The sequence below is a fragment of the Hippichthys cyanospilos genome, chromosome 7 (assembly GCF_059441005.1).
Source record: "Hippichthys cyanospilos isolate Australia breed blue-spotted pipefish chromosome 7, RoL_Hcya_1.0, whole genome shotgun sequence".
NCBI lineage: Eukaryota > Metazoa > Chordata > Actinopteri > Syngnathiformes > Syngnathidae > Hippichthys > Hippichthys cyanospilos.
In genome coordinates this window covers 8,903,203-8,929,718 of record NC_142375.1, presented here as the reverse complement: position 1 = coordinate 8,929,718, position 26,516 = coordinate 8,903,203, and the positions used below count along the sequence as shown (strand labels likewise).

The 26,516-nt window shown below is 38.2% G+C and overlaps 4 protein-coding genes across 9 annotated transcripts; 2 read left to right on the top strand and 2 right to left on the bottom strand.

Annotated features, from left to right (window-relative positions):
• Positions 1-5: 5 nt before the first annotated feature.
• On the top strand, positions 6-3,144 carry LOC148420928 (homeodomain-interacting protein kinase 1-like). 4 transcript variants are annotated; one of them, XM_088420196.1, is made up of 3 exons: positions 6-362; positions 1,699-2,259; positions 2,356-3,144. In XM_088420196.1, the coding sequence occupies exons 1-3, from the start codon at positions 314-316 to the stop codon at positions 3,015-3,017; spliced, it is 1,272 nt and encodes a 423-aa protein (XP_088276322.1). In that variant the 5' UTR covers positions 6-313; the 3' UTR covers positions 3,018-3,144. The 4 variants fall into 4 exon arrangements, with proteins under 4 accessions (XP_088276322.1, XP_088276324.1, XP_088276320.1 ...); XM_088420198.1 differs by having other exon boundaries at positions 1,699-2,531; positions 2,617-2,811; XM_088420194.1 differs by having other exon boundaries at positions 1,699-3,144.
• Positions 3,145-3,709: 565 nt separating this feature from the next.
• Positions 3,710-12,929, bottom strand: poll (polymerase (DNA directed), lambda). Its single transcript, XM_088420193.1, has 9 exons — positions 12,897-12,929; positions 11,974-12,091; positions 11,437-11,731; positions 11,115-11,223; positions 10,560-10,895; positions 10,102-10,275; positions 8,925-9,053; positions 5,642-5,810; positions 3,710-5,543 (listed from the first exon to the last, which is right to left on the bottom strand). The coding sequence occupies exons 2-9, from the start codon at positions 12,086-12,088 to the stop codon at positions 5,182-5,184; spliced, it is 1,689 nt and encodes a 562-aa protein (XP_088276319.1). The 5' UTR covers positions 12,089-12,091; positions 12,897-12,929; the 3' UTR covers positions 3,710-5,181.
• Positions 12,930-13,244: 315 nt separating this feature from the next.
• dpcd (deleted in primary ciliary dyskinesia homolog (mouse)) lies at positions 13,245-18,271 on the top strand. Of its 2 annotated transcripts, XM_088419746.1 has the most exons (8): positions 13,245-13,259; positions 13,526-13,638; positions 14,325-14,405; positions 14,489-14,613; positions 14,720-14,853; positions 15,285-15,387; positions 16,792-16,870; positions 17,890-18,271. In XM_088419746.1, the coding sequence occupies exons 2-8, from the start codon at positions 13,575-13,577 to the stop codon at positions 17,925-17,927; spliced, it is 624 nt and encodes a 207-aa protein (XP_088275872.1). In that variant the 5' UTR covers positions 13,245-13,259; positions 13,526-13,574; the 3' UTR covers positions 17,928-18,271. The 2 variants fall into 2 exon arrangements, with proteins under 2 accessions (XP_088275872.1, XP_088275871.1); XM_088419745.1 differs by lacking the exons at positions 13,245-13,259; positions 17,890-18,271 and having other exon boundaries at positions 13,379-13,638; positions 16,792-17,357.
• A 1,666-nt stretch (positions 18,272-19,937) lies between these two features.
• On the bottom strand, positions 19,938-26,152 carry fgf8b (fibroblast growth factor 8b). 2 transcript variants are annotated; one of them, XM_088419490.1, is made up of 5 exons: positions 25,524-26,152; positions 25,404-25,440; positions 24,689-24,869; positions 23,392-23,498; positions 19,938-20,705 (listed from the first exon to the last, which is right to left on the bottom strand). In XM_088419490.1, exons 1-5 carry the CDS (start codon positions 25,580-25,582, stop codon positions 20,415-20,417), a joined length of 675 nt encoding a protein of 224 aa, XP_088275616.1. In that variant the 5' UTR covers positions 25,583-26,152; the 3' UTR covers positions 19,938-20,414. The 2 variants fall into 2 exon arrangements, with proteins under 2 accessions (XP_088275616.1, XP_088275617.1); XM_088419491.1 differs by having other exon boundaries at positions 24,689-24,821.
• Between the last annotated feature and the right edge of the window lie 364 nt (positions 26,153-26,516).

Below are 26,516 nucleotides of genomic sequence, written 5' to 3'. Positions count from 1 at the left end.
CACTATTATCCTTAGAGCGAGCACACCGACAATCTTACGACCGGGTGTTTCATTTTTCCTAAGAGCTTATATCCAAATATGGAGAAAGTTAGCTTTGGGTGGGGGGCAGTGTACACTCGGGACTGTTCGCCTGCCATTCACAGGGCACAGCCTGACAGAAGAAGCAATCCGACCATAAAGCCCCTGGAAAGCGGGAGCCGAACCTTCAACCTCTGACCTGATCGCTATAGTAGCTATGTTGTCGTCCATCGTAGCACTGAACGCGAATTGCCAAACTTGAAATGTATCATGTCATTTTTTCTACCATCTAAAAATGTCATCGTGCATAAATTCCTTAACTTCAAGTACATCATGTGACTCAGGTAAGAGTTAAATATGGCCAAGGTTTATGTTAACAACACACTTCACTCAGAAGTTGAGTTGGTTTAAAACAAATACCTCCGTCCCTGTATGCTGCGGCGTCTTGAAAAATTGCATGCCAAATATTTGACGCTTCTCTGTTGTTGCTTTGCAAATTATACTTCTTCACTCAGGTTCTTCTATATCAGACATGATGCTGTGGGCAATCAGCTAACTTATCAGCTAATTCATTTTTTGCCTAATTAACCCACACAAATATAGTGCGCATGCGTATTGCACTGTTTCCATTAAATGGAAGCCGAAATGAAAACCATGACGTTGACTTTATATCGTCGTAAACGTAGAGCGCATAACTCCGACGATTTTACTCAGGAAAAAAGGTCCAGTATTTCCGTTTACTTTTACTATTTCCAGTTTGATATGTTGAACAAGATACTGCTTTCACGCTGCAATTCTCAGTATAAGTGGCAGAATATTCTGTAGATATATGTAAATGTATGTTAGCATGTTTCCGAAATATAGATTTCAATTCATGCAATACTTTAAAATGTTAATCATCTCTAATATAAAAAGAATGAAAGACTTAAAAGGCTCAATGTCATGAATAACTTTGATAAAAAAAAAAAATAAGACAAACAATTTGAGTTGTGACATTTTCAAACCTTGATATATTGGCCTATAGTGCTCTGCTTCCAACGGCTGTTCAGGAAAATTCAGGCAAATACATACAGAATATTTTCCCGAACTTTCCTATCAAACCCGTGCAAGGACCCAGCATAAAATCTGCACTCATGAGTGATATACGCAAAAATCAGACAATATAGTAAATTACAATACAATGCAAAAATTCTTATACACAGTACATATAAAAAACAAAAACAAACATGAGGTGATGCCAGAGGGGGGTGGATGGGGGCTTGACCCCAAAAATCAGGCCTAAAACTTAAAATTTAGGCTTAAAAGTTAACTTTTTTTTGGTATACTTACACACATTTGTATAGATAATGATGTTATTTACAGTCACCACAGCAAGTGCGGTGGGAAATGTTTACTCTTTCCTCGGGTGTTCTTTGCAAAAAATAGAGAAGCATTGCCCTAACCAAAATCCAATTTGAAATTATACACTATAACAAGGGTGTCAAAACTCATTTTTATCATGGGCCACATTGTAGTTATAGTTTCTGTCAGAGGGTCGGAAATACATTCTAAAGTTTGTCACAAGTCGTCTTAAAATCAGAGGCCGGTAAAAACTGTTCAAAAGAAAGATTGGTAACAAAATAAGGTTTTGCTCCCCAATTTTAAATTGTTTTGTTTGATTTATTTTTTGTCTCTCCTCAGTGCTGCTGATAACATGCAACATCCTGACAGGCCAAATACTAAACAGCAGCTCCTCACCATATACCATCCTGGAGTTTGTGGGTGAAGGTCGATTCGGAAAAGTGGCCAAGTGCCTAAAAAAGTCCACCATGGACACTGTGGCAATAAAGATCATCAAGAAGAGTGCTGCTATTGTCAGGGATACTGAGAAAGAGCTAGCCATGCTGAAGATGGTCAGTGTCCTGAACCCAGACCATGCCAATATTATTAAATTCTTTGAGAGATTTGACTACATGGGTCATACCTGTCTGGTTTTTGAGATGCTTGACTGTCACCTGTTCGACTTGCTCACAGGACGAGATTGGAAGCCAATGTCTCTGAGTGAAATCCGTTCGGTCGCTAAGCAGTTGCTGGTGGCCTTGGATGCTCTTAAGCGCCTTGGCATCTTACACACAGATATCAAGCCAGACAACATCATGTGTGTCAACAAGCAGGACTGCCCCCTCAGGGTAAAGTTGATAGACTTTGGTCTAGCCCTCGTAGTCTCCAGTGCCCAGCCCGGGATGAAGATTCAGCCCAAAGGTTATCGAGCTCCAGAAGCTGCCCTTGGCCTTCCCTTCACCGAGGCTGTAGACGTATGGGGCGTCGGTTGCATTCTTGCTTTCCTTTACATTGCAGACAACCTTTTCCCTGTCGACTGCGAATACCAGATGATGAAGTGCATGGTGGATGTTCTGGGTCAGCCGGAGGACCAGCTGCTTTCTGCTGGGAAATTTACCAAACGCTTCTTTACTAGGGAGGAAACCAACGAAGGGCTACACTACAGACTGAGGACACCGGAGGAGTACGAAGCAGTCAGTCATGTTACACCTCTTGAGTGGAGTGGCTTCATTGAACCACCCAGCTCCCTGGATGACCTTGTCACCTTTCATCCTGTAGGGGATGAGGTGGCGGAGATGGAAGACCGGAGGGCATTTGTGGGCCTCTTAAAATGGATGCTGCACCTTGACGGGAACCAAAGGATCTCGCCCCATCAGGCCTTGATGCAGCCGTTCATTACAATGGCTCATCTGAACAAAGACCCTGAACAGCAGCAGTGCAATGACTATATTAGCACTGCTTGCAGTATGATGAGCAGCCTGCAAGAGGAAGACTGTAAAGACAAACAACCAGAAAGCCAGTGTTCTGATAAGGACAGACTCATTGAATCCGCTCAACCTACTTCCCCGAGCTCTTATAGTACAATTTTAAAGAGAATTGATCAACTCCGTGGCCGACTTACCCTGTTGTTTTCTTGTTTTGGCCCCCCAGCAGATGAGTGTACTGTCAAGGCGGATTAGGTATTTTTCATACGTATTTGAATGCATATCTACTTCACATTTTCAACAAAGTTGGGACATAATTCTAGCTTGTTAGGTGGAATTCTTTCCCATTTTTGTGTGATGTAGAACAAGTTGCACAACAGTCTGGAGTGTCCATTGTCATTTTTTGTGCTTTATAATGCACCACATGTTTTCAATTGGAGACTGACATGTTTAGACTGCTGGAAGACTAGTCTAGTACTTGTACTGTACATTAAGTATGCTTTTACTAGAAAGCCATGCTGTTGTAACACATGCAAAAGGTGGCTTGGCAATGGCCATATGAAATAAGCATGGACACCCCTGAAAAAGACATTTCTTGGTTGGCAGCATATTTTCTTCAAAACCCGTTTGTACCTTCATTTATGTGCAAGTTACCCATGTCATGAATACAAACACACTCCCATACTATCATACTGTTGATGCTGGCTTTTTGGGTTAATGCCAAAAACAATCCGGATCATTATTGTTCTTTTGGGCCCCAAGTACCACACATTCATGATTCCAATAACAATGTAAAACGTGGACTCATCAGACCACAGCAAACGAGTCCACTTCTGATCAGTCTACCTGAGTTGAGCTTGAGCCCAGAGAAGCTGTTGACATTTCTGTGAATTGTTAAGTTTTTCACTTTGTTTAAACTTGTAATTGATGTAGCGACAAGCTGTTGATTGATGTCCACACGATGACAGTTTTTAATGCAGTGCCACCTGAAGGATTGCAGGTTGTAAACCTTCAATGCTGTTTTTTTTAGCTTGCCCTTTATCTGCGGAGATTTCGTTAGATTCTCTTCATCCTTTGATGATATCCTGAATCGTAGCTGATGTATTCCAATAATTCATTTGCAATTGTATATACTGTATTGGCAAACATTCTTAAACTGTTGGATGTTTTGTTCACGCGGTTGTTCCCAAACTGGTGACCTCAACCTTGCTTGTGAAAAACTTAGCTTATGCTCTTTTCATACCCAATCACAATAACTGTGGAATATTCCAGATAGTCATTTTTGAACAGGTTGCAGGCATCAATTTGAAAATGAGAGAATATTTGAGAGAAAGAAAACAAAACATGAATCAGTTTTAAAATCTTGTAGGCCTTCTTTTTTTTTTTTTTTTTTAGAAATCATCACATCATGACCGTAGTACTTAACCAGGAGGTTGCGTTGTTAAACTGTGGCCAGTGATCAATGGAGGGTCAGCAGTGGTTGCTAGCCACTACCCACTTCCTCCTTCCCTTCCGCTGCCATCTTGTTCAACAGAACACCTTGCCCAGAGTTTTTGTACTTAAAATTAATGTTTCAATCCCAAAATGAAACCATTTCCTTATCTAAAGCCTAAAGTGATAACCTTTAGTCATGCAAACAGCTTCAATGTTAAAACACCTATTTGACGAAATTGCTACTGTATTTAAGGCAGCACTCATTGTTGAATGCATTTAAATAGTGACACCTGATTGTTTCATTCAAGAGGCAACAAAATGTGAACATGACATTGTAGCAGCGCAAAAAAAGTATGCATATAAAAGCAAATTCAAATGTTTTCTATTTTCATGTTCATATTGAGCCACGTGAAGACAGTAATGATCATTTTTGTAATGTATACAGTATGTATACAATATGTAGTTCAGCAATTTCAGTGGTGGCATATATCATATAGGCACTACCATTTGTCATTACATTATTGTCCTATTTTAAACTTTTTTTTTTTTACAATTATCTATGGGCATGTATGTTATTCTGTATCTTTTTGGCACATTGGTGATTACATTTCTTATAAAACATGATGCTACTGTATAATTCTAATGCAGAAGACACCTGGCCCCATAAACTCCTGTATCTCATCGTGCCACAAAGAATGCTGAGATGTTTTAAATCTGCTTGGGCAATATAGGGACAGTACTAAATTACTGATATCACAAAGTGATGACCTTATGGTCTTCTCTAATTGGAGTGTGGTGGTGATACTGAGAGCGCAGAAACGTGCAGGAACGCTTAAGAGTTGCTTAAATTGAGAAAAATACCACTTTGGAATTGTTTTGATTGAGGAAGTAGCATTCAAACATGGTTAAAAGCATCAATAAGATGATTTTTCATGATACAGGCCCTTTAAAATACCCTAATTAAAAAAAAACAATATGCAAACCATCACCAGTCTCTTTCACAAGGCTCTCTGTATGGTATACCCAAAAGATTAAAAACGTCACTCTCTGTAGGTGTAGGTAGGGGAGTGCCAGCATATACCTTGGTGCTCCCTTGACGCACCACGCTTTGGTTAAGTGAATGCTCTGACAAGCTCATGTTCTTTGTCTTTGCAAAGGCCCTCATAGAGCGGTTGAAATGGGCTGAGCCGGTAAAGTACATAAGAGCACAGGCAAACTCATTGTAGGGCACCACAATGACATCCAGCCTACGATGGCGACAGTCTAGTCCTGGCAGGCGACATACACCCATGTATTTCTTCTGCTCTCCATTTTCCTCATGACTTACGAGGTCATCTGTCAAAAAGCCTGGAGAAATAATAATAAAAAAAGGACCCAAGTGAAATATTAACATGAGCATCCATGAATGACAATAGTGTCTACTTAATATTTCTGTTAGAGCTTACCAGTGTCATGGAGACTCTGGAGCACTTTACTGAATACACCTTTATGGGATTTTCCATCAGGATGTGAAATTAGCACATCAACGTCTCCACATGTGCTCTTCCCTCTGCGATAGGAGCCACATGCCATTGCCACCAGGCCAGGATCAATTGCTTGGGCAGCATCCCTCACCTGCACGCAACCACAAATAAATACTGTAGGTCATCAAAAATCTGATATGGTGTGATAATTACAAAAAACATTTGGAGATTACGGGGATTCAAAATGGTAGACAATGTCCTCATTTAGTCTGCAGCTAAAAGATAATAGTCTTTAAAGTACTGTAATTCGTAATATTGCAAACAGATGTAAAAGAAAAAAAAAACAATACAACATTTTTATTTTTCATGAAGAGTTTTGCTAATCATTGACTTAATTTAAGGTGAAACGTTTGAATGTGTAGGAGCATTTTTTTCCCAGATTATCCTTAAGATTATGAATCAAGGAGTTTTTTTTTTAAACAGTAATAAGAAAAACACAATAAAAGGGGGGAATTGAATGTTGATATACTGTATTAGATAAAATGTGAAAAATAATGATTAAGATTTCAATGTGTTTGCATGTGCGTATGTCCAAAGGGAGTCCATGTTACAAGTTTTTGCTTTGTTAAATCTATTTATTTTCTTATGTCAACCTCCAAGATGTAAAAATGGCTATTAGATGGCCTAAACCGGCCACACACATCCAGACTCTGATGTTCATTTCAATGCAATGGATCTAACATGACCAGCACAGACCGGCTTCCACCTTTGCATGTGGTGACTGATGGGCTGCACATTGGGCATAGTCAGCAGGACGATGCCAGGTTCACTGGAAATGTAAAATAAAAATGTAAAAATAAAACAACCTAAACAAAGTTCTCTGTATGCTAACAATACCCCAGCGCCTTCTCAAGGCACCCAAATAAACTGCATTAACATTATCATCTGCTATCGTTAATATTATACATTTAAATGGTTTAGGAGTGTTTTTTTGGTTATATATTACGATGCTTTGTAACAAGCGTTACTGTCATTTGCACCGAGAAAAATATTACTATTTTTTGTGAGTCATGCTTACACTAGCGCCTTACAGCAAAAAGTAATGCATTACAGTTTGATTAATAAATTAGTTTTTTAAATTATTAATTACATTACAGTTATTACATTACACATTACATTATTTACATTACAGTTTGATTTCATTAATTCATTCATTATAGTAAATGTATTACATTACTTTTGTAATACATTACTTCCAACACTGCTTTTAACACTTATGTCATGTTTCCGCTTCCTGTAGACAACGCCAGCATTATCTGCTGTGGCATCTCGATAAGTATGTTCTGCAAGCTATTATAAGCGTGCTTTCAGACAACCAGTGACCCCAAAAACTCATGATTGCAGGTTTTCTTGATAATTCATTTATGTTATGTGTTTTCACCAAATCTGGCACACGCCACGTATATTAGTTTTGAAAAATTGGAGGTAATAGGAAATTTGCACATAGATGTCTATTTCAGATTTTCTACTAATACAACCTCCTTCGGGACTTTCATTTCCGAGCAGCCAAAATGTTCGTAATCGGAATGTATGAAAATAAGGAAATAGTAGTGTTTAGTAAGATAAGGTGTTTTTATCCGTAAAGGCAGGGCAAATATAAAAATAAATATATATATAAATATATATATATATATATATATAAATATATATATATATATATATATATATATATATATATATATATATATATATATATATATATATATACAGTCGAACCTCTACATAGTGAACTTCAAGGGTCCGAGGAGAGAAGTTCACTATGAAGAGAGATTCACTTTATAGAGGTTTTCCTAAAATGTTCAGAATTCATTGATGAAATATGTGAATAATTTTTTAATAAATATGTAAATAATTTTATATACGTTTTTTTAAAAATAAATATGTAAATAAATGTACATTAAACAACTTAAGTTGTTTAAACACTAAAATCTAATGCGGTAAAACTAATGTAAAAACATTTTACATTGAACAAAACTCTTTATTATTATTCAACAATAGTTAATGAATACAGTATATGATCATAATAAAACATGATCAGTGCATGTCATCAGCGCGGAGAAAGTAACTGTCAATACGAGGTTGCACGGTATGCCTCCACTCGCACACTTCCGAATTATGTCGCACTTCTCCTCCAACGACAAAGGCTTTCGCTTCCGACTTATAGATCTAGCATCCATACTTTTCACGGCAGATTCCTACATCTTAGAATTTTCGGAGGGATGACCAGCGGAGAAACGCGTGCGCAGTGGACGGCGGACGAAGTGAAAATGCAAGAGAAAGTCGAGGCGCGCGAGAGTGGCTAGGCAGGGAGGAAATCCCGAATTTTACAACTTCACAATTTTCGATAAGTTCAGATATTCACAATATAGAGGTAGATGCTGTCAAGGGACTGACTAATAGCATCACTATGAAGAGATTATTCACTATGTGGAGTTTCACTATGAGGAGGTTTTACATACACGTCAAATATAGCTGTTTTGCAAGGGACCGTAAAGATTCGTTCACTATGAAGAGAGATTCACTTTGTAGAGGTTCACTATATAGAGGTTCGACTGTATATATATATATATATAAAACTTACTGTAACTAGTAGGGATGGGAGGAGATCTGTTGTTTTGATTTTTTATTTTTCTAAAGCTTTTTGGGCCATAACTGCAATGAAAACACGGGGAGAATGGCTGCCTGTCACCTACTCCATTATGGTTAAGCACTCATACGTCAGCCATATTTTGGGAGAAGACCAGTCAATGCTTCAAAATAAATTGCATTTTAACTAAAGTTACAGATGGCCTTTCTAGGTTTTTATTTTGAAGTTTTCCCAGAAGTTGTTGCTCTTATTGAATTTGGTATTGGGGTGTGATGTGATGTTGTTTTGTCTTCCTTGGCTTCTCACGGTGCACATCACATTAATATATATTTGAATTTTGTCAGGGTTAGCCCTAAAACATGTACTCAGGCCGTGCGACCAGATGGAATTTTCACCAGCGCATGCTGTCAAGTTGGCCCTAATTGAAGGTGAATTGGTTGCAGGGTCAAACCCTGTCAAATAATTATTTTTATTCATTTATAATTTAGAAAATGGTTATTTCTAATAATTTATAGCTTTGGACCTACAGTCTTGTGCCTTTAGCTAATGATATGTCTCGATGGCATGTTCCAGCAGGTGCTAGTTAGTTAGCCAAATGACAAATGAAGACGTATTTACCACTTTCTCAATGGCTGCAGCTTCTTCCCTGGGCATTCTGTCTAGGAAGTCATTGTAGTGCTTGAGTCCTATTTTCTGAGTGTTGGTCAAGTGGGCTTTTGTGCGGATGTCCTCCAAAGTTCGTAATCCCTGATGAATAAAAATACATTGATTTTCAAAAACCACACACATTTTTTTTCAAGAGGAGCAATCTATTAACAATACTGTTTTACTTCAAGAGAAACTCTCAGTCTAAATATAGGTCAAGCTGAAAATGTACAATGAAGGCCTGGGCAATTATGAAATAAAATAGTAATCATCCGGGAACACCCTGAACTTGTTGCCAGCCAATCGCAGATTATCATTTTACCGCTGCAGTACTTTGCTGCAATGCATTAAAGCAGATGTTCGAATAAACATCTTGCTGATCACTTTATCAGATTTATTTATTGGATAACTGCTATACCATGGCAATAGATACATATTATTCTGTTCTGTTCTATTCTATTTATGCGTTTCAATGGAGGGAATTCAACCGCCCTCATTGAAAGCAAACAATCTTTTTGCGTTTTGCAAACTCGTGTGATGCACGAAAGCCACGGATGTGAGTGCAACATTTCACTTCGCTGCTGGAGTTGGAGCGTCACAGATCTGCTGATTGTGTAAACATTAAAAGTGTCTTTTCCGTGATGAATATTTCTGCCGCCTTCCTACCAAATAGATTACCAATGACAGGTATTGCATTCCGTCATGTCTTTAATCTTACTCTTTCAGTCCTAACAGGCAACCATCCTCGTTCTAAATGCACTATAAAAAAATAAATATTAATTTTATTTTCATAGTGTTTTAGACAATAAAAGCTATACAATTTGGAACTAGATACAAAGAGTAGCAGTTGTACACATTTGGTTTTTGTGGAAAAAGACATGTTTATTACATATCAAAATGTAAAAAAAAATGTAAAAAAAAGTTTCCCTTTGCTATTCTATCTGGCAAAGCAGACAGAAGTAGCGTGATGAGTTTTTGCACTTTGAGGCAGAAGTCATTTTTAATTGAATCGAATCATTTTGACTCAAAAATTGTTTTGAATCAAAAATAAATTCTGAATCGAATCGTGAGACAGACAAAGATTCTTTGCCAGTGACCCAGCAAATAATAAATTGCATAGAGGATGTGGAATGGAAAGTGGATGTTTGACCTGTTGGTACCAAAGCTGTGCTGTCTTTGTTCCAGCCCCCCAAATGTTGGTGAAAAGCTCCAATATTGGCACAGCCTCTCCGATGTGATCCAGCTTGCGCAGATGACCACTTTCCATAATCTCATCAATTTTCTCTGCCATGCGTTTGCCAACTCCCGGAATAAGACATGCCTCCTGAAACAAAAGAAAAGGAGATTAGAAACTTAGAGGACCACTGCATATTGTGAATAGAGGAACAGTGCATATTAACAAATATATTGTATAACTGTACAGTATCATGACTCTCAAAAACTTCATTCAGTTATGGTATCATATCACAATCTGCCAGTTAAAGTACATTGCATTAAAGGACAGGAGGCTTCAGAGATTTAGGTCTGTATCAAAGGAAAAAAAAAAAAGAAAAAAGAAGTGTTATGTTCCTAAAAAAATATACTCTACTTGTATATCCATGAACTTACCTGATACGATGTAACTGGCTTGTGATAGCTCTTCAATGCGTTCACGGCCTTGGAGTACCCCAAAGCCCTCCACTTGTCTCCCTGGTGTGTATAAGCCTTGGCCAGCAGTTCTAATTTGTCGGTGATGTGTTTGTTGAAGTTATTACTTTTGGACAGAGAAGACTGTGCACAGACCCACTTCCCAGAGACCGCCATACGAGGGGCAATGTCTCGTTCAGGCTCAAGGCTAAGCTCAGTGACATCTTGTTTGGGGCACTCGCCTGTGATGAGAGCTTCCAGATGACTTTGACTGACTCCCTCATCTTCTCCTCGCACATCATCTTTTTCTGACACACTCTGAAATAGATTAAATTGTTAAAATTAGTACGTGTTCTTCCTGCCACTAACCACGTAAAGTAGAAATTATCCAATGACTAACTCTGGCATATTTAAATGTATATGTTTATTTATATGCACGTTCCCCTTTGAATACATAAATTACAAATATAATTGGAGAATGAAGAATTTGGTAACAGTTATTCATAGGACTTTTCTACAAATGTACAAGCTACTGACCATGTCTGATGTCTCTCCTTGGTTGCCTGTATCACACTCTGGTTTGGGAGTCATTTCATTTGCCGATTTGTCATTCAGCAAATCCATTTTGTGTTGCGTTTCAGAATCCCTAAGAAGAGATATCAGAAGGCGTGACAATAATTGGACCAAGATGACATCTAAGTCAAAGTAGAGAATAACATAATGTAACGAATACGCCACCACCAATAGAATCGGACTGTCTATACCAATACAGACTGTCACACATTAAGGGCCAAATGCATACATGTACCTGCATTGACTGAATTTGAAACAGAGCAGACCAAGCAATGATAAGCATTACCTCTTTGGTAAAAGACTGTAGCTTGATTCATCCAGCAGTTGTTTCTTACTGATGCACGAGCTTAACCAACTGCATTTAACTAGATGGACCCCAGAAGGCATTACATCCACTTTGATGAGGCGCAGAGCCCTGTCACACTCCATGTTGTCATCGACAACAACATGAGTAACACCATCACAAAGAGAATTCTCTGTTTGGCCTCCGTTCTGTTGAATTTGTCTTTGAAAGATTTGACATCTTGCATTTCCTATTCCTGCGGGCAGGATGTACACTGACGTGCCAATAAAAGTGTTTCCTAAGAAAAGGAGAAAAAAAAAAAAGAAAATTAAATGGAGGTGATACAATAGCAATTTTTGCAGGAATTAAACATATCAGGTGACACTATTCAAACAAAGAACAGTAGCCAGCAAAATGACAATATGAGAAAAGTGTCGGTAATGGTTTGCTTGTGTACAAGCGCTTCATTTTTTTTTTTTGGATTGGAAATTGAAATCTGGAGAATGATCTGACTTGGAACTAAAACAAAAAAATACTAACCTGCAACATCAACTTCATTAGACTTCTTCTTTAAAGGCGGAGAATCCTTTCCTTGAGAAACTCGAGCCCTTTTAACTTTTGGAAAAGCTTTCATAATCCCATGACTCTGTTCCATCTCCTGGGTGTAAAGGGCAAGCCAGGGGTTAGCCAAATGAACATGAATTACAAGTGTACCTGGAAATCTGCAAATGTTTTGATAGCTTTCAGGTTGTCTTTGTTAGCAATATATTGTGCCTCTATAAAAATAGGTCAGTCATCAAAACTATTCTAAAAAAAAAAAAAAAATCTACTCCACATTATGTATATACGTATATGTGTATATGTATGTATGGTTCTCTATGTATGTACTGTATGTACATACAGTATTTGTATTTGTAGGTTTGGCACAGTATCTGAACATATGGATTAGCGACTGACCATTGTTTCTTCACAAAACTCATCGTACCATAAGATGACTTAATAATAATAATAATAATAATAATAATAATAATGCATCAACAACAATAATAAAAACTATTATTTTGCCGATTTACAACAACATTGTCCATAATCGCGTTACAGTACAAAGATAAAACTTTGGCCCCAAACTGACGAATAAATAAATTAAGAAATGTGTCGCAATACTTTTGTCCGCAATCGCTCAAGACAGTGCTAGGTGATCTTTATCAAACACTTTCATTGTCGTCTCTCGAACGACATACAGTAATGGCAGAGCTAAGATTTAACCGTGGAAGCAGTGTACTAAAGATAGCCTTAAATCTACCTTGACATACATACATGGCTACATTTAGGCTTGACGAAAACGTTTTTATTCCGATTAATAAAATAATAATAATAATAAAAATGTGTTAGTGTATTTTTTTTTTCATTTCGACAATCCAACGCATAATAGATATGTACGATTTCTAATGTTTTCAGCTCACCCTCTTCCAGAAAGTAGCAGTCCTTTTGAAAAAAAAAAACAAACTTGATATCAAACACTTCCGGATCATATGATTGCTCACTGATTTGCATTTTTATATGGATTTGCTCACGTTTTTCTACCATTAAATATTACTATTGACTAAAAATTGTATATTTTTTAATGTATATTTAGTTCAATTGCCCCCCCCCAAAAAAATATATTAAAAATGTATGTTCACTGTCTACAGAATAAATCATTAACATAAACGACAACTTTGAGAAAAATACTTCCGGTTCACATGTTTTCTTTTCGTATGCATTTTTAACTCTTTTGCCTCCCTCAATGAAACATTTTCATCGACAGATGGTTTCCTACTCTGACTGTATGTTTTGTTATAATTTTTAAAAAAATAGTTAAAATGGTTAGTTTTACTGTGTCTACAGAAAGCATAATTCAAAAGTATAAAATTAAACACTTCCGGTACTGGTCATGTATGCATGATGCACGATGCAGTACACGGGCTTTAAATCCCCCTACAATTCATACACATGTGAAGTTCACTTGTTTTTTTCTATTTGTCTTGTTTATTGGTTTTTGCCTCGCTAACAAGAAATTAGCGCATGTTAAGATTTGCTTGTGTTCTTTAAGTTGCCGTGGTTACGGTTTGATTCCGGAAGCGTCTCTACACAACAAAAATATGGCGGAGCAAAGTTGGATCGACAACCTAAAATCGTCGAAGAAAACTGCTTTAATTCACGATGGTGAGCATAATGAGTTGACAAAAAGTTGCGGAATTTAAATTCTGTTTTTATTGTCAAGTGTCATCGATAGATAAAATCTTCGAACCTGTATTTTCACCTTTTTTCCTTCCAAATTTAGAAAGTGGACGTGAGCAGGATACTAACAAGGGCAACTAAATATTACGTCATCGTGTTTATAAAATGAATTAAAAAAAAACACGTCAGTCATCATCAAAATTACATTTTCAAACACCTACTCGTCAAATGTGAGTGTGCATCCACCCTCGGACGTTTCTCTCCACTTTGGAACGACACTTCAGACTCTTAAAACACTGTACTAGAAACGACTCGATCATAGCTAAAATATCATTTAATAATATTCTAAAATCAAAAGTGTGACCGAGAGGACTGGTTGAGCAGAGTTTAAAATGTTATGTTAAATTGGGGCAGAACAAGTGAGTAGTGGTTTGTTCAGGTTCACGGTTTGAATCTCGGCTCAGTCCTGTTTGGAGTTTGCATGTTCACCTCGTGCCTGCGTGAGTTCACATCTGAACTTGGCTGCTTCTCACCTTCCAACAATATTTTGATTTGTTTCACTGAAGAGGGTTTGCCAGTTGTGAATACCAGTCCACTCCAAAAGTACTGGAGCTGCAAGGTTATTTGCCTACTTGCCTCCTAAGTTTTATGTTTTTATTCCAAAATGTAAGGGAAAAGGAAGATCCACTATCTCTTTGGTGATGGAAAAGAAATGGCGGAAGAGTACGACTTGAGAACAGATGATCTTGTTGGTAAGCAGTGCGCAGTGATTCACAAGCTAAGATTTTTGTCCACTGGAAGATTATTATTTTGTGGCATATTTGATGCTTTGCAGTGCGAAAGTGGCGTCATAAAAACACACTTGGAGCGCAAGGTCAATGGCAGGTAGAAGTTGGAGAGCCGCTTGTTGGTCCCATCACATCGTTAGATGCTGAGATGCTAAAAGAGAACTGCTCGAATGTACGTATGTATTTCTTCACAGCCCCAACACGTTGCATTCCAGTTTGACTCTGATTTTGACTATTTGCGTACCCCATCTGAAGAAACATCCCTTTTCTTTCCACAGCCTGTGTTTATGCGCAAAGATACAAAGAGCTGTTTTCAGTGGAGAATCAGGAACCTTCCCCACCCCAAAGATGTCTTTAATGTTTCAGTGCAAGCACCTGAAAGATGTATTGTCATAAAAACGTCTAACAAAAAGTAACTATCACACTCACACCTCCACTCTTTGTAATCTACTATTATCCTATAGATGGCACTGTTTGCTCTACTTTAGTCGACCAATGTTCACCCAACTTTTTTTTTATGAGCAAAAGCATGTATTTTACATTAAAAACACTCTGACAGGACACCCCACAAAAACAAAATGACAAGATGTTAAATACGTACTTTCTGCCATATGTGGACGGGTTTTTAGTTCTTTTGCCCATAAGTATGTGCCAAAAGCATAGCTAGTTGGGCGAAGAATTGTCAGATTTTTTGGGGGGGACAATTAAGTGAAAGAATAATAATTCCCTTGGCACACCTGTAGATCTCTCACAGTACACTAATCTCTTGAGTCACACCGGTTAAGAATCATTGCTCTAGAGACGTTATATACTGTAAATATGTCTTGTCTTGTGCATTACCAGGTATTACAAGAAGTTTGGTATTCCTGATTTGGATCGCAGTCAACTTCCCCTTGACAGCTCTGCTTTAAGTTTCACGCACGCAAACAACACTTTGATAGTCAGCGTAAGTGTACAACAGAAATATCCTTACCTTACTTAATATGCCTTAATATTGCCAAACATTCTTTTCTGTGGGCTGGCCGACAGTTTTCCCAGAAAGTCTTCTGATTAAGACCTGACTCATACCGCCCTCGCACTTTTTCATTTCTGTATCACGCATATCCTGCGGAGATCAACAGGACGCTGGAGCCTGTTCGAGCTGACATAGGGTGAGAGGAAAGGGCTCTCTGGAACCGATCAGCAGCCAATTGCACAGCTGATACATAGTGAGACGAGAAGGCCACACTTGATTTCTAACTAGGATAGAAAGGCTAGCCGCCAGATGTAAAACATTGTTAACCTAATAGCATAATTACAAGTCAATTGTAACTTCACAATATTACACAAAAATACCAGTGTTCTTTATAGTGTTCTTTACAGCTAGTTGCACTTAAAAAGAACATTTACTGGCTTTTGTGGGTCGGTCTTAAAACCATATCCGTCATTATTTTTGGTTTTGCTTTTTTCATGGAGTGTTATTTTTTTTCATGGAATGTTATGTATCAAAAGTAGTAGTGGTATCGGTCTTTTTGACAACTAAGGAACTCAATACTCGTACTGATTTTGGTTTAAAAAATGTGGTATCAAACATCCCTAATACAGTTATAATAATAAATAATAATAATATCACCTTTTAACTACTGATTAACCAATCATTTAATAAAATACAGATTACTGGGTTATTTTTGTTTTACAATAAATACATCCATAAATTATGTAATACATGTAAGTGCTGAATGCGTACATAAGGATAAAAGTTTTCTTTTAAATTTGCACTTAATAGGTTAACCAGTCTTTTATGAGGTAAATTAAAAAAATAGGAGTATGTGCATTGCATTAATCAATTTTCGGATGAAATTGCTGAGTTAATGCAACTGAAAACAGTAACATTTCATTTATGAAATAAAAGCAACGTATTTATAATCCTTCACTTGATTATAAGATTTTAATTAGTAAATGTTAAAGTTGGGGGAGGGGGGAGGGCAGCCAAATAAATGCAAGAAATATAGCAGGACTCTCAATAGTGTGAATTCTCCAAGGGCTGGATGAAAGAAAAATGGAGCAGGCCACACTTTTCCTTCCACTATCCTAAAGCATGGCCGGTATTGATTAGTTATAATTGAATTGTAGTGCTCTGACAATGCATCTGTATTCTTTTTTTTTCTCCACCCATTTGTACACAGTTATTCTTTTAACTGCTGCTGTGTGGATGTGTTGACATTTCATATCAAAAGAATTGATCCTGTAGACCTTTTAAACCATATATAGAAATAAAAAGTTGTCTTTGTTTAATGAAGCAATGCAAGTAGAAACAGTACCTCCCTATTAGACTACAGTGACATTTGCCTCTGTCGTTACTCTTATGCAGTACAAGAAACCCAAAGAGATTCTAAGTCTGGAGCAGGAGCTGATGAAGGAACTGAAGAAGCTAAAGGCAACGAGTGAAGGTGACATCGACTGCAAAACTCAGTGAATTCTTAAGACCACACGAAATGCCATATTCTGCTTATTATTTTTATTTTATGTCACTGTTTAACCTTTGTGCACACACTTTAATAACGCTACACATTGCATTTTTTTTCCTCATTTTGAAAATACTTTTAAAGGCAAAATAATTCAAGGTATTTATGACTATTTTTTTTCCTTCATCTACTCAAATTGTTCAGTGCCATCAGTTCTATCAATACATGTGTAGGTTAAATTTTTTAACACACACAAAACATTGAAAAATGTCTGTCTTTGTGGTGTGTGATGTGATGATGACACTTTATGACTTATTAACTGGTCTCTACCACCACCTACTGTCTTGAGGGGAAAAAACAAAGACTGTTCTGTTTGCTGACAGTTTGACCACCGCATAATGAAATGTTGAAAAAATCGAAGATTGATTTTCAATGTCATAAACCATATTAAAATGCGTCTCAAAAATGGTGATTATAATGGTTTTATATGGTCCGAAATTTGGACAACGATTGTTTTTGCACACAAAATCTCGCACGTCCAGCTGCAATCACATACAAATGTCAGACGAGTTGCATTTTGAAATTTTACATGTTTTAATCATGTGCTGGAAATTTCAGCTCCCTAGTGTATTTTTCTCATTGATTCTTTTATGATAGCATCAAAAAAATAGAAGGAATTTCCATATTTTGCAACATATTGCCACAAGGGTTAAATGTATTGAATTCATCGTTGATTTGACCCACTTAAGATATTTCATTGATACGTCACATGGGTATTGTGTTTGCCACCTGTCATTTCTAATTCAAACCACTGAAAAGCTTTGACAAATCATTTTTCCGTCATTAAAGAGTCTTAGTTTGACTTCATTTTACACGCTTTCTGTCTACCTTTCTGACCCAGTGCACGGTGGTCTTGATAGGAGTCACGCAGCCTAGCCAGCCTCCTTTCAATGACGTTCTTGTCAAGCACTGAAAACACAATGACCCATCCCTCTTCGTTCCAGGGTCGTTGGTACGAGCACGTCCCGTTTGTGTGAAGTAAATACCTTCATGTTGGTTGCATGCGGTGGACCACCCTGAAAGCCATTATCGAAGGTTTGGTGATCGAGGTAGCCCGTACTTGTAGGACGGTTTCTTTTTCACCCCAAGGTTTCATACGGCCGACACAAATTTGGGTTAAATACAAAACAAGACACGAGACTTTGTTTCAAATTGATATTGTATTTTCCGCATGGCTCAAATATTTTGTCAACATTTGCCGTCAGTCGAATTCATTTGACATCTGGTGACATGTTGTGGCATCTAATTTGAAGGAACTGCATTAGGGTTACTCAAAGAACCTTTTCATGTCATCCATCCACCCTTCTAGAAATTGGTAATCATTTTCTCATCCCCACAAATGCTTTGAAATCCAAGCCGACAATTTCATTACTGTCATAAAGTTTTCTGCATGGCAAATTGGCTCCATGTCTATTATGCTTTTGTAGAATTTGTGATGTGGAAGTCCGAAGCCCAGCCAAGTAATGTGTGCATTGTCAAGAAGGCATACTGTGCAAAAAACAAAACTAATTTTGCGCGTGACTCACTGTGGTGTCCCTTTTTGGGACAAGCCCGAAAGTTACAATAGCAACACATATTGTAGGGCTTGCTTTGGTTTGTAATTATTAAAGTAACAATCCACATATTATTCAAACAAAAAAACAAGGTCTTAATCAAAACAAAATCATTATAAATGTTCATGTTCAAAAAGTAACAATGTGTTCCAAGACAAGCCTCCCTTAAACATTGACAGATGATTAACTCAATCAATCCCAAAGACATATTTTGATGTTTTTCATGAGGCCAGGCATTCTATATTTATGCACTTTTTTTCAAGCTTCTGGTTAAAGGAGGCTCTAAAATGGCGGTTATTAAATGAATTCAATACGTAAAGTAATGGATTTCCTCTCCTTTAGCCAAACTAAAATAAATAAATAAATGAATATATTTGCATGTCTGGACTCAAAAAAAAAAGTAAAAATTTATTTGAATTTGATTGAATGTGTTAATGTTTTGAGCAGCATGTTGGTGTTGGCTTGTACAGATTGTAACTTGCAACATTCAGTTACAAACTCAGTGTCATGCTTTATTTTGCCTGAGATACAAAAAGCCGTTTTGTGTAAAAATTGACACAAGATTATAAATGTTCACTTCCTACGGTGTTTCAGTTATGGATTCTCCCATTGACATTCAAAGTAAACTTCCTGTGTTTATTGTGCCAGAGTAATCTAGCAGTAACCATACTGCTCTATTGTTAGGCAATTTTTAATCTCATTCTTCTGTGTGCTGCGAAGATGTACTCCACAGTACACAGAGAAAGCGTCTCCACTTGGGAGAAAACCTAAGGACATTCCCCTCTTTCGAGCTCAGCATGCTCTCAAACGGCAGCAAAGCAATTGAGCATCCAGCTCATGCATTGTGAGAGCACGCCGCCAGGTTCTTGTGTTCAGGCTCGTCTTCCTCCGCTGTCGTTTGGTCTCCGACGGTCATGCTCAACTGCTTCTGGGAAGAGGCTTCCTTTTTCTGCCTCCCTTTCACTCCCGAATGCCTCTTCCCAGCCATTCCCCCTCTTTCAGTCCATGCCACATTTTGCCACACAGGCCCTGATGTTTTTTCTGCACCCAGCATCCCCTCCACCCCCTCCCTGTGTGACTGGCTTCTTTTTGATAACTGACCCCTCCTCGTGTTATTATTCGAACCCACTATTGTATAACATGTCCTTTTATAGGAGCTTTCACAAAGGCCCATTTGATCAGAGGGTTACGGTGCGCGATCGTGAGAAATGCAACTACATGGTGGTAACCTTTGTTTGGGCCAAAATGGTGGGCTGACCTCATCGCCATTCAGGCCCAGGTCTCACTTGCTGAGCACATTCAACTCCGTGGCCTGTCACAGATATTGCCCCTCAGTTATCTGGGTCTCCCACTTGGGGGGGGGGGACAACAATTTGGGGGGCGGCAAACGTTCATTCGATTCCAAAACAATCACGAGAGAAAAGCCAGGGTGCTTTTGGGTGGATTCTTTAGTGGTTTTAATATACACTCTACAATAAATATCCATTTGATGTCATTTACATTTTTACAGTAAAAATATATTCATAGATGTTTTAAAAGTCCAAAATTACCTTCTCAAGGGAATTAGAATGTCAGCTGGAACTCACATGCTTTAAACCATAACATTAAAAACAAATAGCTGCCTTGTTTAGCTTCATTTTACTTTAAACATTCTGTACCACCGAACTTCTAACCAATCAAACTCCTATCAATTCGATTTCCCGCCGATTTAATGGGGGAAAAAAATTGCATCTAACATCTTCTCACTAGATTGAAAATAATGATCGTATTAGACAGCCAATGTGTGCGTAAAATCCAGAGCACGCAATGACATAAGGAGTCCAGAGAGATAAGGTGTCATTTGACTGTGAAAGGTGAATTGTTACTTCCCTCTTTAATAGTTTTTTGTCCGTAATGGTTTGTCCACATTGTCGCTCTCAACGGCCCACTGAGCGCTGCTGATGGGAATGTTTAGTCCGCTTGCTTAAAGGAAGAACAGAGAGCGGCAGAACATCAAATGGTCTCTTCTCGCTCAGCAAGTGCCCCCTAGGTAGCCGCTTCATGAAGTGGGCCTCTCTCTGGTGCTGCTTGGTCTTGGAGGCCTTCCTGGGACGGCCCTTGCGTGTGAAAGCCATGTACCAGCCCTCGTATTTGGCGTTCTGGAGCGCCGTGTAATTATTTTCCAGTACAATCTCGGTAAAGATGCAATCTTTGCCTCTCCCCTTCTTCTGGAGGGGGAAAAAAAGAGAAACGTTACATGTTGCAGATGTATTTTGACAACCTGACATCATGGAAACTTTGGATTGGCCACAAACTCCACAAGGTGGTGGCAGAGCACTACTTTTGTCTAAATGAAGATCCTCAATTCACATTAACATTACTTCCTCGGTACCAAGCTGCAACAAGATGGTGCCAATAGACACATTGCTATATGTGTATTTACTGCGTACTTACACAAATCCTGTAGTCTACATGTTTTTATGTTCTCCTAAAATGGTTACGTCTATTCAACATTTGATACAGACTATTAAAATATGAATACATGAACTTGAATCCTAATCCTGTCTACAATTCCTGTTTCTGGAAATACTTTGTTGTTCAAACAGTACAGTGGGTGGGGCTGGATTAGGCACATTTTTTTCTTCTACCTGTCATAACAACCTCAGCTACAAGCCTTATGAAATCTTTGTAGAAATAAGTTCCAAGCTGACTTTTTTTCACAGACGTATTTCAAATCATTATGCATAATTGTTTTAATGCAAATAAACTACTATTGTGATTATATTTTAAAATAAAACAAAACAAATTAATTGCGAAAATTTTCATGATTAACCATTGCCAAAAGCATATGTTTGCATTTTTTGAAGCGCCCAGACTTTCAATCAGTAAAGGAAGGAAGCACCTAAAGTAAACTCATGTAATTAAGGTAATAAATTACTTGAGAAACTTGCTTCAAATCATCAAAGGAATCATCAATTACTTTCAGCGATTTAAGTACTAAAGTATTCAATTACCGCAGGTGCTAAAATAATAAAATACATTAATACACAAATAATGTAATCAATTACTAACACTTGAGTAATTGATTACTTTAGTACATTAGTACTGAAAATAATTGATTACTTTCATCCGTAATTAATTTAGTACCTGTCATTTTAGACCCTATCTTTTTGCCAAACAAACCTGGAAAAAAAAAGTTTAACAAATGTATAAATACCTGGGACTGAATGTACACATAAAAGTTAATTGTGTTAGTCATGCTTTCAGCAACAACATCGGATGACACTTTTAACAGACATCTACTTGAGTACAACCTATTTTTGTTTTTAAACACCATTCGACAGCCACAGTAAACGAAATGAACTCTGTAAACCCAGTCATTTTTTAAAGCTTTATTAAATTTACATGAGTCTCAAAAGTTAAAGCTTTAGTCAAGTTTATATATATATATATATATATATATATATATATATATATATATATATATATATATATATATATATATATATATATATATATATATACACACACACACACACACACACACACACACACACACACACACACACAGTAATGCACTGCATGGATTTCAAGTACTGCGTGTTCGCCCCATTCCAACGAGGCAACTGCATAGGTCTCTGCTCAGTTGGGACTCCGTTGGGTGCCCCACGACTTGCATGGAATACCAACTCGCATGATTAAAAAAGAAACAAAAAGTTTTTAAGCTAAGCACGGCAGCAGAACAGATCTTACAAGTCCTGCTTAAAGCTGGTGGACAGTGGTGCAACGACACAGCCATGACGCAGCGCACCTTAGCGGATACGCAGATGTGCAACCAATCATTCATTAACATTCAGCAGTATGTTGAAGCCACGGGTATAGTTTTCTCTCCAGCCTTTCTTAAATTTAAGCATGCACGTCCTACGTCTTCATTTTCTGAGGATTTTTCTCTGTTTACTGAAGCACCTTGAACTGGCTGTCAAGGCTGCATATCATTCTTGCGAGGGTGTGAATAAGATCATTTACGTTGTCAATCTACAGTGATGGAGAATTTACCTCTGACTTCCTTGCACTAATTAAATCGGGTCCCGAAGGAATCGCTAGCAAACCATAACTGATGGACTTATGAAACGTTTTGAGGACTCAGGATTAAATAACGTGCCGTCGCTGTGCTGTGTGCTTAATGTGGGAGCGACACTGACAATGATATTGAGCAAGACTGGAAATGGAAGAAAGGTACCAAACACTACTTCCTGGTACCTATGTGAGTAACTCACGAAAAAAGTTATGTGCACCCCTTCTGTGTTGTATATTGGGGGGGTCGGGTATAATATAGATTGAGATATAACCCAACTGCGTGTGCTAATTTACAGCTACAGCATCGATAGTATTGTGCAGCTTGGGATTGTGTGTTGTCTTGCAGGAGAACTATTTCAAGGTATGGAATCATTACTCCTGACCAAAACGTCTCTGAATCCCAATCATTCTTTGTTGCACTGAATAATTCCCCAAATAAAACTGTTTGAAAAGAGTTTTCATATATTCCTGAGGCTAGTGGAAAGGTTCTGCATTTTGAGCTCTGCTTAGGTGTGGCCGAGACGCGGCTTCATGCACGGCTGCAAGTTTCTGGAAGATCCTGGATTGCACTGGGTCACCAGAGATTCCAGCAGCATCAAATACCTGCTTGCTGCCTTTTTAACTACTGCTCTTTTAAAACCATACATTTGCATGACAGAAACTTTCCTTACTACGCCTTGATCGGAACAAACCCATTTGCTTTCTGAGTTAGACACAAATGATTTAACAGGTCTGAGATTTTCTTGAATTGTCCTTTCGTTGCTTTTTTTCTCACGCCATTGAGAATCATGCCACACTTCCCATCACCAAATGAGTTGTGCAATGCCAAAAACTTACCTTTCCAATCAACTTCCCTCGCTTATTCATGCATATGTAGTATCCACTCTTCACACCTCTGATCCGCACACGACTCCCAAAAGAGTCTGTCTCCACTTCCAGCTTAGCTGCACAGGAAAACACAACCCAAATATTGAGAGGAAAGGGTGCAAGTATTATGATGTTACATTGACACCAATGAGCTGTCTTGTTTTTCTCTGAATGAACAGTGGAGGATAACATGTGTCATGTCATAAAAGGCCACTGACTGATATTTGAAAATACCCTGTCCAATGAACCACAATTGCAGAGATGACATACAGTACATTTCATCTTTTGGGAAGATGCCGCTGGGTCAGTAAATGCTGTGCTATGCTGTGTTGTGGGGGAGGAAGGAAAGCCCCGCTGGCAGATTTGGGACACTTAAAAGAGTGACACCCACTTATACTAGGTGTGTGAGAAGACGAGGGTGTAGGTTGAGAAATCCAGAAGGCTATACATCAAATAAGGGAATTAACATGCAATGCTCACTTGTTTGTATGATCTAAAGTTCATCACAAAAGCAAAACTATAACCAACAAACCAGATATTCATGATATGAATGTGAACCTTACATATTAGGGGTCAAGACCTTTGCAAAATAGGCTACAATATTCCTTTTAAGAACAGTCTGCTTCCAGGTTCTTCAAAGAAGACCACAAGCACATAAAAAAAAAAAAAAAAAACGTCAGAACTTTTGACACTTAACTTCAAGCTTTTGTTGTCTGAAGACAGTCAAAACCGACAATAGTTAGTGCTTTTGACCAAGTGTACCCACTATTGAATTTCATCCATGTTTCTGAGATTCTGTTGAAAGGACGGTTTGCCTTTTAAAAGCCCTGCAAGCCCATCTTTCAAGAATGAAGGCTCTGAAACATCTGATATAATCAAATGTATACAACAGATGACCCCTTAAACGCCAAAGTAGCAATATTGCACCTTTACTGTAAACTGCAAGCATGTTTTATAGAAATAGGAATGATTCGATGTGATTGCACATACACAGCGTATGGCTAGGCATGGCATAAGCGTGTCAAACTTCTTTTCTTCAATTTTTAACATGTTTGCTATTTTGTCCTGCTAGAGTATAACTGAAGAAACCAAAATATTGCGAGCCATTTAAATAAACAAATCCTTGCCGCTCTTGTACTAATATTGTAGGCATGCTGATAAAATAACACGAAGAATCATATGCAGACATTTTGATGCGTTTGCATAATTTCCCTATTCAGATATTTGAGTTTCAAAATCTAAAATGTGTGTGTTTGCTCTCATTTACCGTGCGCCGCTCCGTCGTCTCCGTTGGCGTTGATCCTCTTATTGGACAACACCTGGACGTGTTTCCCGCTGGTCCGGCTGTACAGCTGGTAGGTTCGAGTCAAGCGACGACTCATCCGATCCGACAGCCGACTCTGCTCGGTGACATGGTGCTTGAAATTAGGAGGAGACTGCACTGTGTTCTGCAGAACAGTAAGCAAGCACACGCGTTGATTTCATTTGAAGCATTTCAGCCGATTTACTTTGGTAAATAGTTTTACACGATTGATTCCAAACGAGCCTCTTCTTTTTTAATTTATTGTTTTTGACTGTGGCGTTTGCGGCTCTTTTAAGGATTCATTCGGAGACCCTCGGGGATGACAATTCCCTCGTTGGTTATTTTCCTTTACCAGCAGTGATCTTTCACCCCCTTCTTGACTCCCCCCGCCCTAAATACAGCCGTCCACATATGTTTTAACAATCACCTGTCAAAGTGGGATCTTGCCACTTTTCAAGATGTTTGAATTTTTGCCAATTGCTGTAGCCCTCCTAATAAAATGTTTTCATTATTATTGCAGCGCATTACTGACGTGTTCAGACGTACAATGTACGTACACTGTCTATATGTGATCTAGCTGTTTAATTTAACATGGTGAATTGTATTCTATGCTGTTTAATTTTACTTCAGTTAATTTGTGTTTTTATCAAGATAATTTACAGAATTGAAGATATCTTACCTGTGCATAAAAGCAAAGCGCTGTGAACTGAAGTAACCTATTGGGGAGAAAAATAGCCAGTCGGTTAAATAATTCTCAAATGTATTCGTAAAAATTAGTTGTTTTTTTTTTTGTACTTACAGGTAAGTTAACCTCGATGCTCTCAGCCTCATCTTGTAGTAATTCAAATATTGATTCATGAATACTCCGCCGATTCGCTGCTGGAAGGTCTCAAAAATTAAATCCCTCCCTGCTTCGGAATCCTCTCAGCTTCAAGCACTACTTGTTTGGTGTAAATTAATAGATCCAAAACCCGTCAGAGTCACTTTCAGGTGAATGTCCGTAGCTCCATCTCATTCAAATCAGCCAAAATGTGACAATCCAAAACGAAGGCCCCCCCTCCCATGAGCGCTGCTATTCACATGACGTCGGTGATAGATCTCGTTTAAAAAACTGTAAAAAAAAAAAAGAAATCTTAAAGTCTTTTGAAATCCAGCTAAATTTGTTCTGACTGTTCGTGTGCGCCCGAAACTTTACGCAAGTAAAACTCGCACTGTAAATATTATTAGACGCCTAATCCACAACACCACAAACAAACCAAAATCTCGATGTGTCATATCTCCGTAAACATGCTGTTTCGATATCCAGAGACTACAAGTCTGTGTCTCTCTCCTCCTGCGCGTGCACCCTCTCGAGTCCACCAGCAGCATCTGACTCCCTCCAACATTTAAATAGCTAAACTTGCGGGAAAGACAACATCCTCAGCGAGAGCAGGCGGGGCCTTCAAGCAGGAGCACATTCGAAACCGAATACTTGTTTAAAATCTTTACATGTACCTATTTGCCTCGGGGGTGAGGTGAGAAGTGAACCGTCGTGTTTATTTGTGGCTTCATGCAACCGCATGGCATGTGTCATTAGTGCCCCTTTCGCAGACCACAAACCGCATTTACCAGATGTCAGTGACGATCTTGTATCTTCATCCACGTCGAAATCATATCACAATTGTTTTTCTATTAGCGCAAACGTCCACACGGAAAACTTTCCTGGCGTGTACTTAAGAACATCTCCAGTTACATTAACAAATTCCCAGGCTGCAGGTTAGAGGTGCTTTGCCTGTCTCACAGGGCAGACCCC